Raw genomic sequence first — 13,425 nt, forward strand, 5'->3', positions numbered from 1 at the left:
TTTGGAGACTCAATTACAGTTTGGTTTCCTGCAATTGAACTTAGTGCTGTGCAGGTTTAGAGGTTGATTTTATGGTCTGTGGCCAGGGTACTGGACTGCAGTGTTTCCTTAACACCTCATTGTATAGTCCATAAAATTGCAGCTGGGTTTACTTATAAAAGTGCATTTAAAATGTGATTACACTATTATTTTGATATCAAGCAAACATTTCAGAGATGAAAAAGACTGAACCAAGCTTTACAATCTGAAGGCAAAATAACAATAATTAATGCTCCTATTACTTTGTTGAAACAGAATCTGTATTAAGCAGAAGACAGGTAATTAATCCCACTTGAAAGAATATGCACTACTCATCACTCATTTATGAATTCCTCACTCTCTACATAAAAGCAATATCTCAAAGCTAAAATATCTTAGGTACAATGATAGGCTAGACCACCCAATTCTTTTTTAGATGAAATTCCTGAGAGTATATTTTTATAAGGATTACAGGATCAGGCCTAAGCTCAGTGAGAACTGAACCTACATTTATAAAGCTCGGTGACATTTTCCCTCTTGTCAGCCATGGTAAGGAAATTTTACCTCAAACTGGAATGTTAAACCACATTATTGTATTTTCCCCAATATTTGAATAAAGTTTACACTATTTTTTTTAATTGTTAATATAAAAATGTATTCATATTGGTTTAAAAATCACAGATTAATCCTAGTAGAATATATTGTAATGCGGTTTAAACATTTTTGTGTTTCAAATTTGGGTTCATGGACATAGTTTTATTATACTTGTTGCTAGAACAGTATTTGCAGAATTTTTATAGATGGCTCTTTCCCCAGTAAATTTCATGTTAAAGATATTATTTTATTTTCACTACAAATGGAATAGTCTGAGTGCCTGTAGTGAACTAGGTATTTAGAAGTTTTAAATTCCTTTTCTTTTACAGACATGGTTGGAGCATCACATAAACAGGTGTTGTTTTTCTTTTTTTTTTCTTGTGAGTCATTAATGTTTTAAGTTATTTCTTTTACCTCCTAGAGAAACTATGTCTGAGGATTAACAAGATTGTTCACTGGAATTCATGTGGAAGCATAACGGCAGAGGCTGAGAAATGATCATGTTTCCTTTTAGCTCTCAGCAAGAGTAATTGAATGTTGAATATCTTACTAAACACTGGACTGTGACAGTGTGTTAACACTCTGACTATCTCCTAACAGCAGGGCAATTATTTGCTGAGTGGGATTTTTATAAATCCCCTGGCAGTAGTATGTCCTGATAATTATGATGAAGTGCACTGGTCAGTGTTGATTCAGCAATCCCATCTCTAGCAAATATTTCATTCACAGCTCTCCTTCATGCTTTTACTTTTATGGCTTTTAAAGATCTCTTACCTATCCTCTCAGCTTGCTTAGTTTTTTTTTGCAAATTACACTGGAGCAAAAAAGGATTTTCTAGTTAAGTACCTATTTTGCTCAAGTATTTCCCCTCTCATTTAACTCCTCATTGAAAGACCAGAGTCAGAAATGAGGACTTTATTTAGGTTCTTACTATGAGAATCACTTGCGAAAGGCTTCCTCCCTCAAAGCTATGTTTTCAAAATTAAATGACTATTGAATGAAATATTTATAGTCATGGTATATGTTGATTATTTCAGTCTTTCAGAGTCGATATGGAAAAGTAATTAAAATAGAGCATACCTTTATTATTGTTTAGATAAAGATATTTTAAAGATATAAGGATACACTTTACATTGACTTAATGCTTGCGTTTTATCTTCAGCTTAAGTTCTAATTTACATGTGTGTAATTATTTGCAGTGCAGTAGCTACACTGTATCTATTAGGAACTATTTTGTTTGTAATTTATGTAGACTTTAAAAGCTTAGTCAAGAAGTAAGAAAGAAGAGTAAGAAATAATACCTTAATTGCACCATCTAAAACTGTTCACATTTTATTATACTACTTGGTCTCACTGACCTTTCCTGAAGAACTAATCAGCATAAACAAGACAGCCTTGTCTTTCACTTTTTACCTCCACCTTTTATTTTCCTTTCTTCCTTCCCTTCTTCCCATTTTTTTTGCTTCTGCATTCTTTCATAATTTAGCTTTCAAGGCAAACTCCTTAATAATTTCTTTGTTGTATTCTGGGTAAAAACAGTTAAGTCTTTCTCTCCGCATAGAGATAATAAATAGGAAAAGACAAAAATGGATACTCTGCAGCATAGAGTAAATATAGGATTAGAGCTAGAGGCAGTGGAGAACGTAAAAATCATATCTTTTCTTTGCTAATGTTCATTAAATTAATATTTGTTTGCTTGTGATTTTTTCTTTCTTTATATGCAACCATTAATTATAAAGATAAGAAAATGATTGGGAGGAAACTAAATGATAGAGTGTTAGAAATGCAGAATGATTCAAAATATTAATGTAATGCTAAGGATGGCTGGGTAACAAATGGTACATTTGCCAGTATGCTTGACCTGACACAATTAATATTCCAGGTCATGCTTGGGTTTCCATGATGGAAGGTCTGAGGCAGGGAATTCTAGGAGGAAAATACATCTATGGTATAACTCATTTCTCTCTCTTTTTTATATTTTTTATTTTATTTTCCCTGATGAGTCAGAACCATAGTTTAAAAAAAAATAAAAATATCTGCTTACACACCTCATTTGCCATATTCACTGCTGGGCCACCATTCACCAGAAGGGCCTGATGCAAGGAGGTCAGTAAGAAGCTATTAGCAGAGTCCCCTCCTGAGATTTCTTTGGTCTTATTGAGGTGGAAGTTAGCATGACAGTACTGCAAATAACTCAGTTGTAGGGTTTTTAACAGTTAGCACAGATTTCCCCATAGTATTTGTCACTTTAGGAAATTGTTCCTGGATGTCATGGTTTAACCCCAGCTGGCAACTAAGCACCACCCAGCTGCTTGCTCATTCCCCCCACAGTGAGATGGGGAAGAGAAATGGAAAAGTGAGAAAACCCATGGGCTGAGATGAAGACAGTTTAACCGGTAAAGCAAAAGCTGCACATGCAAGCAAAATAAAAAACAAGGAATTCCTTCACCATTTCCCATGGTCAGACAAGTGTTTGGCCATACCCAGGAAATCAGGGCTCCATCATGTGTAGCGGTTACATGGGAAGACAAAAAACCATCACTGTGAATGTCTCCTCTTCCTTTTTGTTCCCCCAGCTTTATATGCTGAACATACCATATGTGTGTGATATCCCTTGGGTCAGTTGGGGTCAGCTGTCCTGTCTGTGTCCCCTCCCAACTTCTTGTGCATCCTCAGCCAGCTCGCTGGTGGGGTGGTGTGAGAGGTAGCAAAGGCCTTGACTCTGTGTAAGCACCTCTCAGCAATAGCAAAACCATCGTTGTGTTGTCACCACTGTTTCCAGCACAAATCTAATGCACAGCTACTATGAAGAAAATCAACTCTAGCCCAGCCAAATCCAGCACACTGGAAGGGAAGTCCCAGAAAGCTGGCTTTGACGAAGTCTGTTCTTAGTTGTAAAGAACATGGGTACAGAAAAATGTGTCATTGTCCCTGCAGACAAGTTGCTTTTTGTAATCTATTGTAGTATTTTGGAGGGTAACATATTTTCTTACAGATTAAAGGTGGAGAAAATAGTGGGATTTGTGTTTGAAAATAGTTGGAATAGTATAATAGTAATATCTCAAGACAGATACTTTGCTACCATTGAAAAAGCAGCATTAACTACATTGGTTTTGTAGTTCAGAGAATATCATATTAAAGTAGGGAAAAGATGAAGTAACACTTTTAAGACATTGTACTGGTCTCAAGAAGATAAGCAAATTTATTAAGTACCAAAGGCTTTGATCCTCCAGATTCTCAGATATCTGCAGACTGCCAGCTCTCTGCAGAGGATAGAATAGGGCATTCATCAGCACACAGCACATGTGCAAGATATTACAAAAATAAGACTCTGATTTGACAAGATATTTAAAAATGAATGGAAGCAGTTTGCCAGAGATTGGTCTGAACTGGGAAGTAAAAGCAAGCTCATCCCCTTGTATTTCCTACCAAAGTTTGCCAGTTTTAAATCTAGGCCCAAAACCTTACCACAAACCTTGGGGAATTTATTGTAAATTAGTATTAATTTTATCTGTCTGGGTACTAACTCTGCTGATTGCTCTGCTATCTGTCTGATTGAATACCTCAACATATATAATTAAAATGTAAAGTAATTAACAAGGGTTGCTGGAAAATTATTTAAAAATGCACTTCATAATCAATATTGACCCAGATCTTGCAAAGAGTTTCAGCTGTAGCAGAAGCAACAACTCTCAAAGTGTCCAACTGGCCTCACTAAAACTCCAAATCCATTTTCATAATCGGTACACTATCTATACATGTTTAACCTGAGAATATGTAAAAAAAAGAACAATAAAAGGTGGCTCTTTGTTAAGACACCTTTTCAGCAATAATTCAAAAGACACTGCTTCAATGGATTCCACAGCTATTATGGCTAATTTTGGTTTCATTAAAAGTGCTAAAAACCAATTGTATTTGCACGCCTTGATATATTCAGTAGCATCTCAGTGTCTGAATTCTGTATGAGCTATAGTTTTTTTTACTGCCAAACATTTAAACAAAAGAAACATCTAGTAAATTATACATAGTCTCTCAATATAGATTGCAAAATGTGGTTTCAGAAAGCCATTATACTCCTGGAGCCATTTATATTTGCCTAAATACGACTAACAGAGGCAATGCTGTTTCCCAGAACCCAGCCAGCACATGGCTTTAACGTTATTCTTGCCTGTAATTCTTCAGAGAAAAATCAGTTAAATTTTTTAAGATACTGTACTTTTCTATCCTGGAGAAACAAAATCCAAAAACCAAACCTGTGCTGTGTAGGTTGAAATAATCTTACGGTCTTGGGGGGTCAAAATTTCCTTCCCAGTTTGCTCTTTGGATTGTACTGTGAGAGAACAGCAGCTCTCCCACTAGCTGGGGACCTCTGAAGACTCATGGCATGGCTAGAACACAGTCTGCACATTAGGTAGGATACAACAGCTGAATATTGATGGTGTAAGAATGGGTAGAAAGTTGAAGTAAAATACTATGAGCAGTTCAGTGAAATGTGAAAAAAGGTAGTCATGAGCAATCACTTTTCTATTTTACTGTCCTTAACACAATGAAGGCAAAATTTAATTTATCTGAAAGTAGGCAGATCTGATGACCATGGTAGGACTAATGAGTGAAGAGCTATAATGACCATGGCATAGAAATGGGTGGTATATCTCTAGCATGGAATCTAATCTGTATGGGAGAGCTTTACTGTGGCATTTGAGAGAACGTGTAACAAGTATATAGTGTAAATGCATTCAGTAATTGTGGAACAGTGCAATAAAGCCTGAGAAAACATATGGAACTTGTGTTTATGTAGCACTTAGAGGTCAGTGAGTGTTCACAAGCAGAAATGTACTGGGCTGATAAGAAAATCGCAATAGGACAATGTATGGAATAGTACAAAATGATAACATTATGAGAATCTGTAACTTTAGGAGATGTTTATGTGAGTAAGAGCCAGACTTGTAGAACCAAACTTTAAGGATGCAGCTGTATTTAACAAATCATACAGATGGAGCTGTAATTTCATATTTACTCCAGGGATCCTGCTTGCTAGCTATTTGGAGTGTGGATCCCTGCCATTTTAGTGTGGTACCCTGAAGAGCTAAAGGAACAACCAATGGCTGTTTGGCATACACATTTCTACCACTTCCCTCTATTCATGTCCTCTTTCCCATTGCACATTTAGACTGTTAGTGTAGAGGAATAATTTATAGGGTTTGCACTAAGAGGGGAGCATATAACAGAGGGCCAAAATAAAATGTCATTAGGGCCAGATCACTTAGGGAGTTCAAGAATATAGCCCATAAAATTTTGAATAGCCCAGAAATATTTTGTATAAGCTACCATCTCAGAATATTTTTGCCCCCATTTGTTTTATAACAGCCTTATTTAACTGTTTGGGCAGAAGAAACTGGAACCCCCCAGTAGGATATGCTAATGAAAAATGCATTAGGGCTAACTGGGGAGTGTTCAGTAGTCCAAGCCCCAAGAGATTAATACTTTATGAGGATGCTGAAGCTCTGTTTAGTTTTCTCATGGGTCCTCAGTAGTTTTTCAGATTTTAGACATTTAGTCTTTTCCTTACCTTTCCTCACAGCACAAAACTTATTTATTTTTTTACTATTTTTATTCAATACATCTTAGCAATTAAAGCTATGATAAAAGCAAAGGAGTATATATTTTAACTGAGCAAATCTACTTTAAAAGTCTTAAGAATATTCTGAGTATACTATTATAGAAAATATCCTTAAATCAACTCAGTATCTTTAAATTTTTTTTTTCCAGGTGTATTTTAAGTATATGTCATCTGTTTTATAGGAGATTTAGTGGCTTTATGCAATATGGTGTAAGAATTCTCACATTTAACAATTCATAATTAATTCTCTACACTCACATATGTCTATTTGAGACTTGTTCATGTACAAATAGAAAATCCCTACATTTATAGGAATGATTTGGGAACAGTCGAATGATTTGGGAACAGCCGGTCACATAACTTTGACTTGATAATCACAGATTGTTAATGATGCAGATTACTAGTTCAGTATTTGAAAAGTATGCTTTGTATTAGTAACTGTTATATTAGGTCATGCTGGTGATGCAATTAATAATGTATCCGGAAAAAATAAAATATCAAATTCAGTGAAGAATGAATCTTTTAGCTTAATTCACAATTAAGAAATTTTTATTCCACCTTCTTGTTTTTCACAAGTTGTATGACGTTAAAACTAAATACATTTGAGCATTTTGTTGGAAAAAAGAAATTATTTGCTGTTGATATTCCATAAGTTTTCTTGAATTTTCCCTTAACTAATGACTCACTTTTATTTTTAAAAAAGTAAAGTCTTGGTCCCCCTTGTGAGTCAGCCATCACAGAGTTTAAAAAGAGAAGAGTTATGTTCCCCTGCATAGGTATTTATTTTACTCTTTTAAGTATGTGTTTGGAAATAATAAATATATTTTTGTTCCTGTTGCGTATAGGAACTTCAAAGTACACAACAACTATAACGGTTTGCCTTTAAAACTAGATGTAAATTTGTACACTTTTGTTTTTCTTTTATAATGGAAAACTGGTATGTTTGTTTGACTATTGCTGTGGAAGGTTGAAGATTGAATGTGATAGAAAGAAAACATGAGTTTGAGATAGAGGAAGCTCTTGCAGAAAATGAAAGTTACCCCCATTTGAAGGACTGAAACCCAGATCACGTTACATTACCCTATTTAACCTCTTTTGTAATGCAGAGATGTATTTACACTATAAATCTATCCCAAATCAGTAGTTGTCAAAAAGACTGTTTAGAACTGTTTATTATGTAGGGGGTTTTTTAATTGGTTTGATCTGTAGAATAAATGCAACAGTGAGTTCTAAGTTAGTTGAAGTCAAAGATATCCCCATTTTCTGCTCAGATTCCAGGCATCTACAATTCACCTTTCAGAAAATCCCCAGATCCAATGGAGCTGCTGCTTCGGAAGTCAAAGCCATTGAGCCACAGACAGCAGCAAACAAAGAGTCCTTTTACCTCTGAGCTCTACAATTGGCCAACTTGTAAAAGGCCTCCGACTTTCTCCACAGGACAGCCCTTGCCAGCTATCAGCAAACAGAAACCTCAGGTAATATTTTTCATTGTCTCTGAGGCAGCTTTTGTTGATATCTTTTATCATAGGTAATCATAGAATAACTCAGATCGTTGAGTCCAACAACCCCTTTTCTGGATTTGTTTTTTTTTACATAGATCTAGTGCTTACATTCGGGATATAAAGTCTTTGAAACAGATTTGTCTTAAAGAAAAAGAAATCTAGGTGATTCGTAAAAACAGGGATACGTGATTCTTTATACTTTTGTCCTTTGGGGAAAAAATGTAATTTCCGATATTTAAAAGGGAAGACCTGATATAATTGCATATCAAGATTCATTAGAGGTAGGAGTGTAAATTACCAATTTAAAATCAATAAAAATAGTATAAATAAAAATAATAGGATAAATTGACCAGTTATGATAACTTTTTCCTCATTTTGCAATTGTTTTCCATATGAAAGACAAGAGACATCCTCCCCCTCTCTTTTCATTCCTGCTCTTTTGTGTCCACTAGTTGTGTGTCAGCTTTAATTACATACATTTCTACATTTTAGTTTGCAACAGAGCAAAGTTGCCCCACTCCTACTCTTAGCTGTCATGGTCTCAATTTTTATTTCAGCTCCAGTCAACACATGATGCAGATAACTTTGTTTCTCTTCCATAAAGTAATGGAAATCTCTGAGATAATGCATCAGCATGAATATCCCACAAGATGCCAAAACAGCTTTTTCCACCTGATTATCAAAACCTGCTGGGAATATGCCAAATATTCTCTGCAGACAGACTTTTGAAACCTTTATGTTCCTCACGTGATGATAATACAATGACATGTAGCTTCTGCCAGTAAATGCCTGATGAAGTTACATTTGGGATAGAAGTATTCTCTTTCCCTCTATTCTGAAGAATTTCTCAGTTTGTCCAATCTACTGAACTTTCTACTTACCACACATGTACACTTTTAGTGCCTGTTTGACTTTGAATGACATCTTCAGAACCTCTATTGTGCTTAGAAAGACAAGACTTCTAAATGTGTCCTTCTCATTAACTTTGACTGAAGATCCACTCTGCTTATGACATTAAAGATCAGCTTCAGAGCAGTTCTCTTTGTTCTTCCCTCCTTATGTTCTCTTTACCTTGACTGCGTGAGCTTCCACATTGAAGGAACTCAGCTCACAGTAGAATTGAGACGAAGTGTGAGCCCACAGTTTGGGTTATCAGGGACTTTGGGGTTGAGATAAATACGATGTTATAGCTTTACCTTCTGGGACCAAAGGGGCTATGACAGTCCTTCAGCAGGATGTGACTGGATGCCCTGTCTCTCAGGACAGAGGGCAAGATTTTGCCTAGGGGGCATGGTAAAGGAATCATGCTTTTAAATAAAAAGGGAACTCAAGGTTTTCCATTGTAAAACTGTATATAAAGTATCTTACAATCTTCTGCTTGGGTTTGGAATATTTTACAGACCTTTCTTAGTTCAGACCCATGCACAGCAGTCATGCATAGATAGCCTTTTAGAACAAACCAGAAGAGTTCTGTTTATTTTCTGCACCTCAAAGAGGGAATTTACTATATAATACTTTAATCCTTTCCGCACCCTGGGATGTACACTGTGGGGTAAATTTTCAAAGCACAGAGCGTGGATTTAGCTGCGCGACTCTTATTGATGTTAATGGGAGTCACACGGCTAAATCCCTACACAACACTTGGACAATTTAGGGCTGTGTGTCTAAGAAAGGACACTGGTTTGAGCTGATGAAACAGCTGGAAATGAAAACCCATCAGAACACATCATCCTGAAAGTTGTCTGGTGTGACAATAAGAAATTTAATTACTAGATATGCTTGTGTCCTAGTTCTCTGTGGTAACACTTCTGCACACCAAGCTTCTTTTTCTAACACTATTGAGCCCACTGTGACTCACTTGTTATTTTACTGCAGGTATCTAAAACTTGTGTTACCTATAGGGTTCAATATTTTCTATGAGAATGTCAATTGTATATCTTTAAAAGAATAAAAAATAACTATTTTTTACCTTTCTCTTTGGGAAATAAATATTTAGCGTATTATACATAAGCTCTGTGTGTGTAAGATAGTGTATTTAAAATAAAAGTTTAAATATACATCAGTTAGATCTATTTTTATTACTAAGTTGTGACTTAACTAGAATTAGTTTGATGGAAACACAGATAATGCTAAAATTAGTAATTTGCTCAATAATAGGTATTAATAACAGCAAATTGCCATTTTGAGAGGATTTTTTTGAGGGCATGCTGAGATGGGACAGTGAAACATACGTAATTTCTATGTTTCTGTTCTGTTTCTAAATTAATATATAGTTTCTGTTTCTATGATAAAGTATTAAAAATGCTGATCCACTAAACTTTATTTGGTAAAACAGTCAGTAGTGAGATTTATGCTACTCAGTACAAATCCCAAACATAGAACACAGAGTTATGTGAGTTGTTTCCAGGGTGAACACTTGGTTGAGTCCATTCCTTCCTCTCCTGGTCTGAGCTCCACATGAGGATTTCCATTTTGAAGCAGGATGCCTGAAACGTTTGCATGTGCATGGACACCATTCTACCACAGATTCCACAAATCTTGTAAAATGAAAATAGATAAGTGGATTTTTTAGAGGTCTTGTCATCTTAGATATATTCCTTAGATGCCTATTGCTAGGTAAGTTTCCTCAAATACATGATTCAGAGCAATGGAAAAATCCACGGGCAATGTTTAGTATTATCTTAGTATTCTAACATATATTTCCCACTTTCATTAGTGGTGACATAGGCTTGCTTGAGAGACCTTTGCTTAACTGCACTCTTTTCCTCCTCCTCTCTCATAATTTCCTTTGAACTATGGATTGAGAATGTTAGAATGTCTTAGAAATTAAAGGTGGAATAACTCCTTTGCTTAGATATCTCATTTGGCCCTATGCTGGTGGAATATGAGACAGTATTTTACAATGAAGAAAAAATACAATAATATGAAAGACTATTTTCTAAAAGCAAACATATTTATTATGACATTTGATAATAGTACATTTCATTCTTATTTTCTTGACATATCCACTTGTCACAAATATCTTGCAATAAAGAGTATTAATTTTTTATGTTCAATTTCACACTATTTTTACAACTTGATCATCAGATTATGTATTACTAAAACATTGCATACTAGTGTTAATGGTTCTAGTATTGATTATTCTTTCACAGGAGATAACACTTTTCATTCTGTTTTTAAAGAGTTCTTGTGGTCATATTAAATTAGTATGTATTTTTACTCAGAAAATACAAGCAAGAAAATCTCTGCAAGAAGCGTAAATATTATGCTTATGTGCTTACTAGGACCTTTAAAGCAATTTCCAGACCATGGTGCTGTGCCTTTAAAAAGTAAAGTTCCAATACAAATCCATTAACTACTTTCAAATATAGCAACCCTCCTGTCCAGCTGTGAAAAGTACTAGATGATACTTATTTGCCATTTGTGTTATTTACGGTCCATGACTTTTATGGTAACTGGTTCCTATTATTGGTTTCTATTAATGTAAAACATAAGTGAACATAAATGAGGCGTGAATCATTTCTTTTTATTAGCCCCACAGTCTTCACTCAGTGCTTGCAGTAACTCCAGCTGTGACTTGTTAGTGATAACCTATTTAAAGAAGGATATCTTTAAGAATAAAGGGTGTGATTAGGAGTCTTTGTCTGTTCATAGTTTCAGAAGGTTTCACGAGTTCATTGCAGGATCAGCAATGATGAAAATAAAGTAAAAATTCATTTGCAACACTTCTAAATCCAAAATTGTCACTGAACAGTCCTGAGCATGATATAGCACTAATTATACTTCAGGTAAGTTCTTACTGGTTAGTACTAAAAGCAAGACATAGGATATGTCACTTTGACAGCACAGGATAGGGCTTCTTGCTGCTATTTAACTGTGCTGTTAAATGGTCAACGCTGATATGATCAGTTATTAAACAATATACTCTGTAAAAAAGTAGTTAGTACATATAAAGATTTGTAAAAGAATCACAAGCTTGCTTTTTGTTTTTAAAGAATAGTGAAATTAATGTGGAATTAGACATTTCAAAAATAGGCTATATATCTATATTATTTCAGTCAGGAGTTTGAATTGTATTAGAAGAATTATACCTTAATTCATGTATCAAGTTACCTTCCAGATAGCTTTATAGTTCAATTGAAAAGAGCATGTTCTTTCAGGTGAAACATTATTTATCCTATCAAAAGGAAAAGACTTCAGCTTTCTACTTAAACAGAATCTAGACACAGTTAATACTTGTGTATCAGATTTCATTTCACCAATATTTTTTTCCTAAGGAAAAGCTAAGCTTTCGTAATCAGTCCTAACAATTTATTAGTTTAAAATAACAAATATTTATTAGTAGCTGAACAAAACTGGAGGGCACATTTCTCTTTGGAGCTTTAGAACATGTTATCAACCTTTCTGTTATCTGTAACTCTCTATCAAAATGAACTGCTTTAATTATTTGTGAGGAAAAGTCTTGCTACACTTCCCAGACATTCTCGGTCCTCTTTCTTTCATCATTGATATGTCATGAATAAAAGAAACAAAGAAAAGAACTGTAACCCCACAATAAAACACATTATGCTATACCTTTCAGGGGCCTTTCCGTGATACTGCTGAAGTATTTTGGCAGCGCCACAAGCCTTTGGAACCAACCTTGCACATGGCAGCATTCATCGGTTCACCACTGGACAAGGCCAGAGAGGAAATGAAAAGGGAGGACTGTGGAAACTGTATACATGACAAAGAGTCAGTTCTTTGCTTTTTCTTATATCGTTATGATTTCTTTATTCTGATGCTTTCAGAAACCTTTCATGCCTGACAAAATGAAATGTCAAACCTGACAGCTTACTAGCAAACATTCTATGAACATCCTTCTAAATTCTGTGTCCTTAGATTATAAACTGCTCAGGGCAGAGACCCTATCTTGTAATTGTGTGCCGTGTGCCATGTGCCATCCATATCTATGAATCTATAGAAAAACTTGTAATAGTAATAATAATATGGAATGCAACAGATGGGTTTCATGGGAAATAAGAAAACAAATGCAAATTCTGTTTTACTATATGCACCTTGCCAAGGAAAAATACTAGTTAGTCTTCGTATTCAGTGAATTAACAGACTATGTGAGGGAAAAATGGTGTTGCATGCCAAAGAGACTTGCTTTGTCTCCCAGGAGGTTAACAAAACTTACTTGGAAGGGGCAGGAGCATATGTTGCATGTGTTAGAACATGTAATCATTTGTAAAACTGTATTCATCTTTGAAGCAGTTTGGTTTCCTAAGCCATAGCATTTGTAATAGTGTCAGGCAGACCAGTTCTTTTCCATACAATCCCAAATACAAACATAATTCATGGCAAAAGATTTAAGGCTTCTGACCCAAAAGATTTAAGGCTATTGACAAAATATTTCCATTTCTTTTCTAGTCATGACGGAACTCTCTTGTCCACTCATAATAAAGGCCCATTAAGTCACTTGCACTGGGCTTGTCATTAACTAGAAAAATTTATGTTTTGTCAATTTTTCCCTTGAATTCACTGCTCTTGGCAGTCCTCTGGCACTTTAATACCAGAATTCAGGACAGAAAGGAATCACATTTCCTCATGAGCAGCTTGTGAACTACTGATTCACTGTAAGACAATGCTTTACTATCTTTGATCTGTTTCAAACTTTTCTATCATCTCCATGTTGCTATGTGTTAGCAC

The 13,425-nt window shown here is 35.2% G+C and overlaps 1 protein-coding gene across 1 annotated transcript in view; it reads left to right on the forward strand.

Moving 5' to 3' along the window:
* SPATA17 (spermatogenesis associated 17) overlaps positions 1–13,425 on the forward strand; it is a 79,612-nt gene that overhangs the window by 41,440 nt on the left and 24,747 nt on the right. Inside the window, 2 exon segments of the mRNA XM_005151888.3 lie at positions 7,504–7,707; positions 12,317–12,468. Of these exon segments, the coding sequence (XP_005151945.2) occupies positions 7,504–7,707; positions 12,317–12,468 (356 nt within the window).

The sequence above is a fragment of the Melopsittacus undulatus genome, chromosome 3, assembly GCF_012275295.1.
Source record: "Melopsittacus undulatus isolate bMelUnd1 chromosome 3, bMelUnd1.mat.Z, whole genome shotgun sequence".
In the NCBI taxonomy this organism is placed as follows: Eukaryota; Metazoa; Chordata; class Aves; order Psittaciformes; family Psittaculidae; genus Melopsittacus; species Melopsittacus undulatus.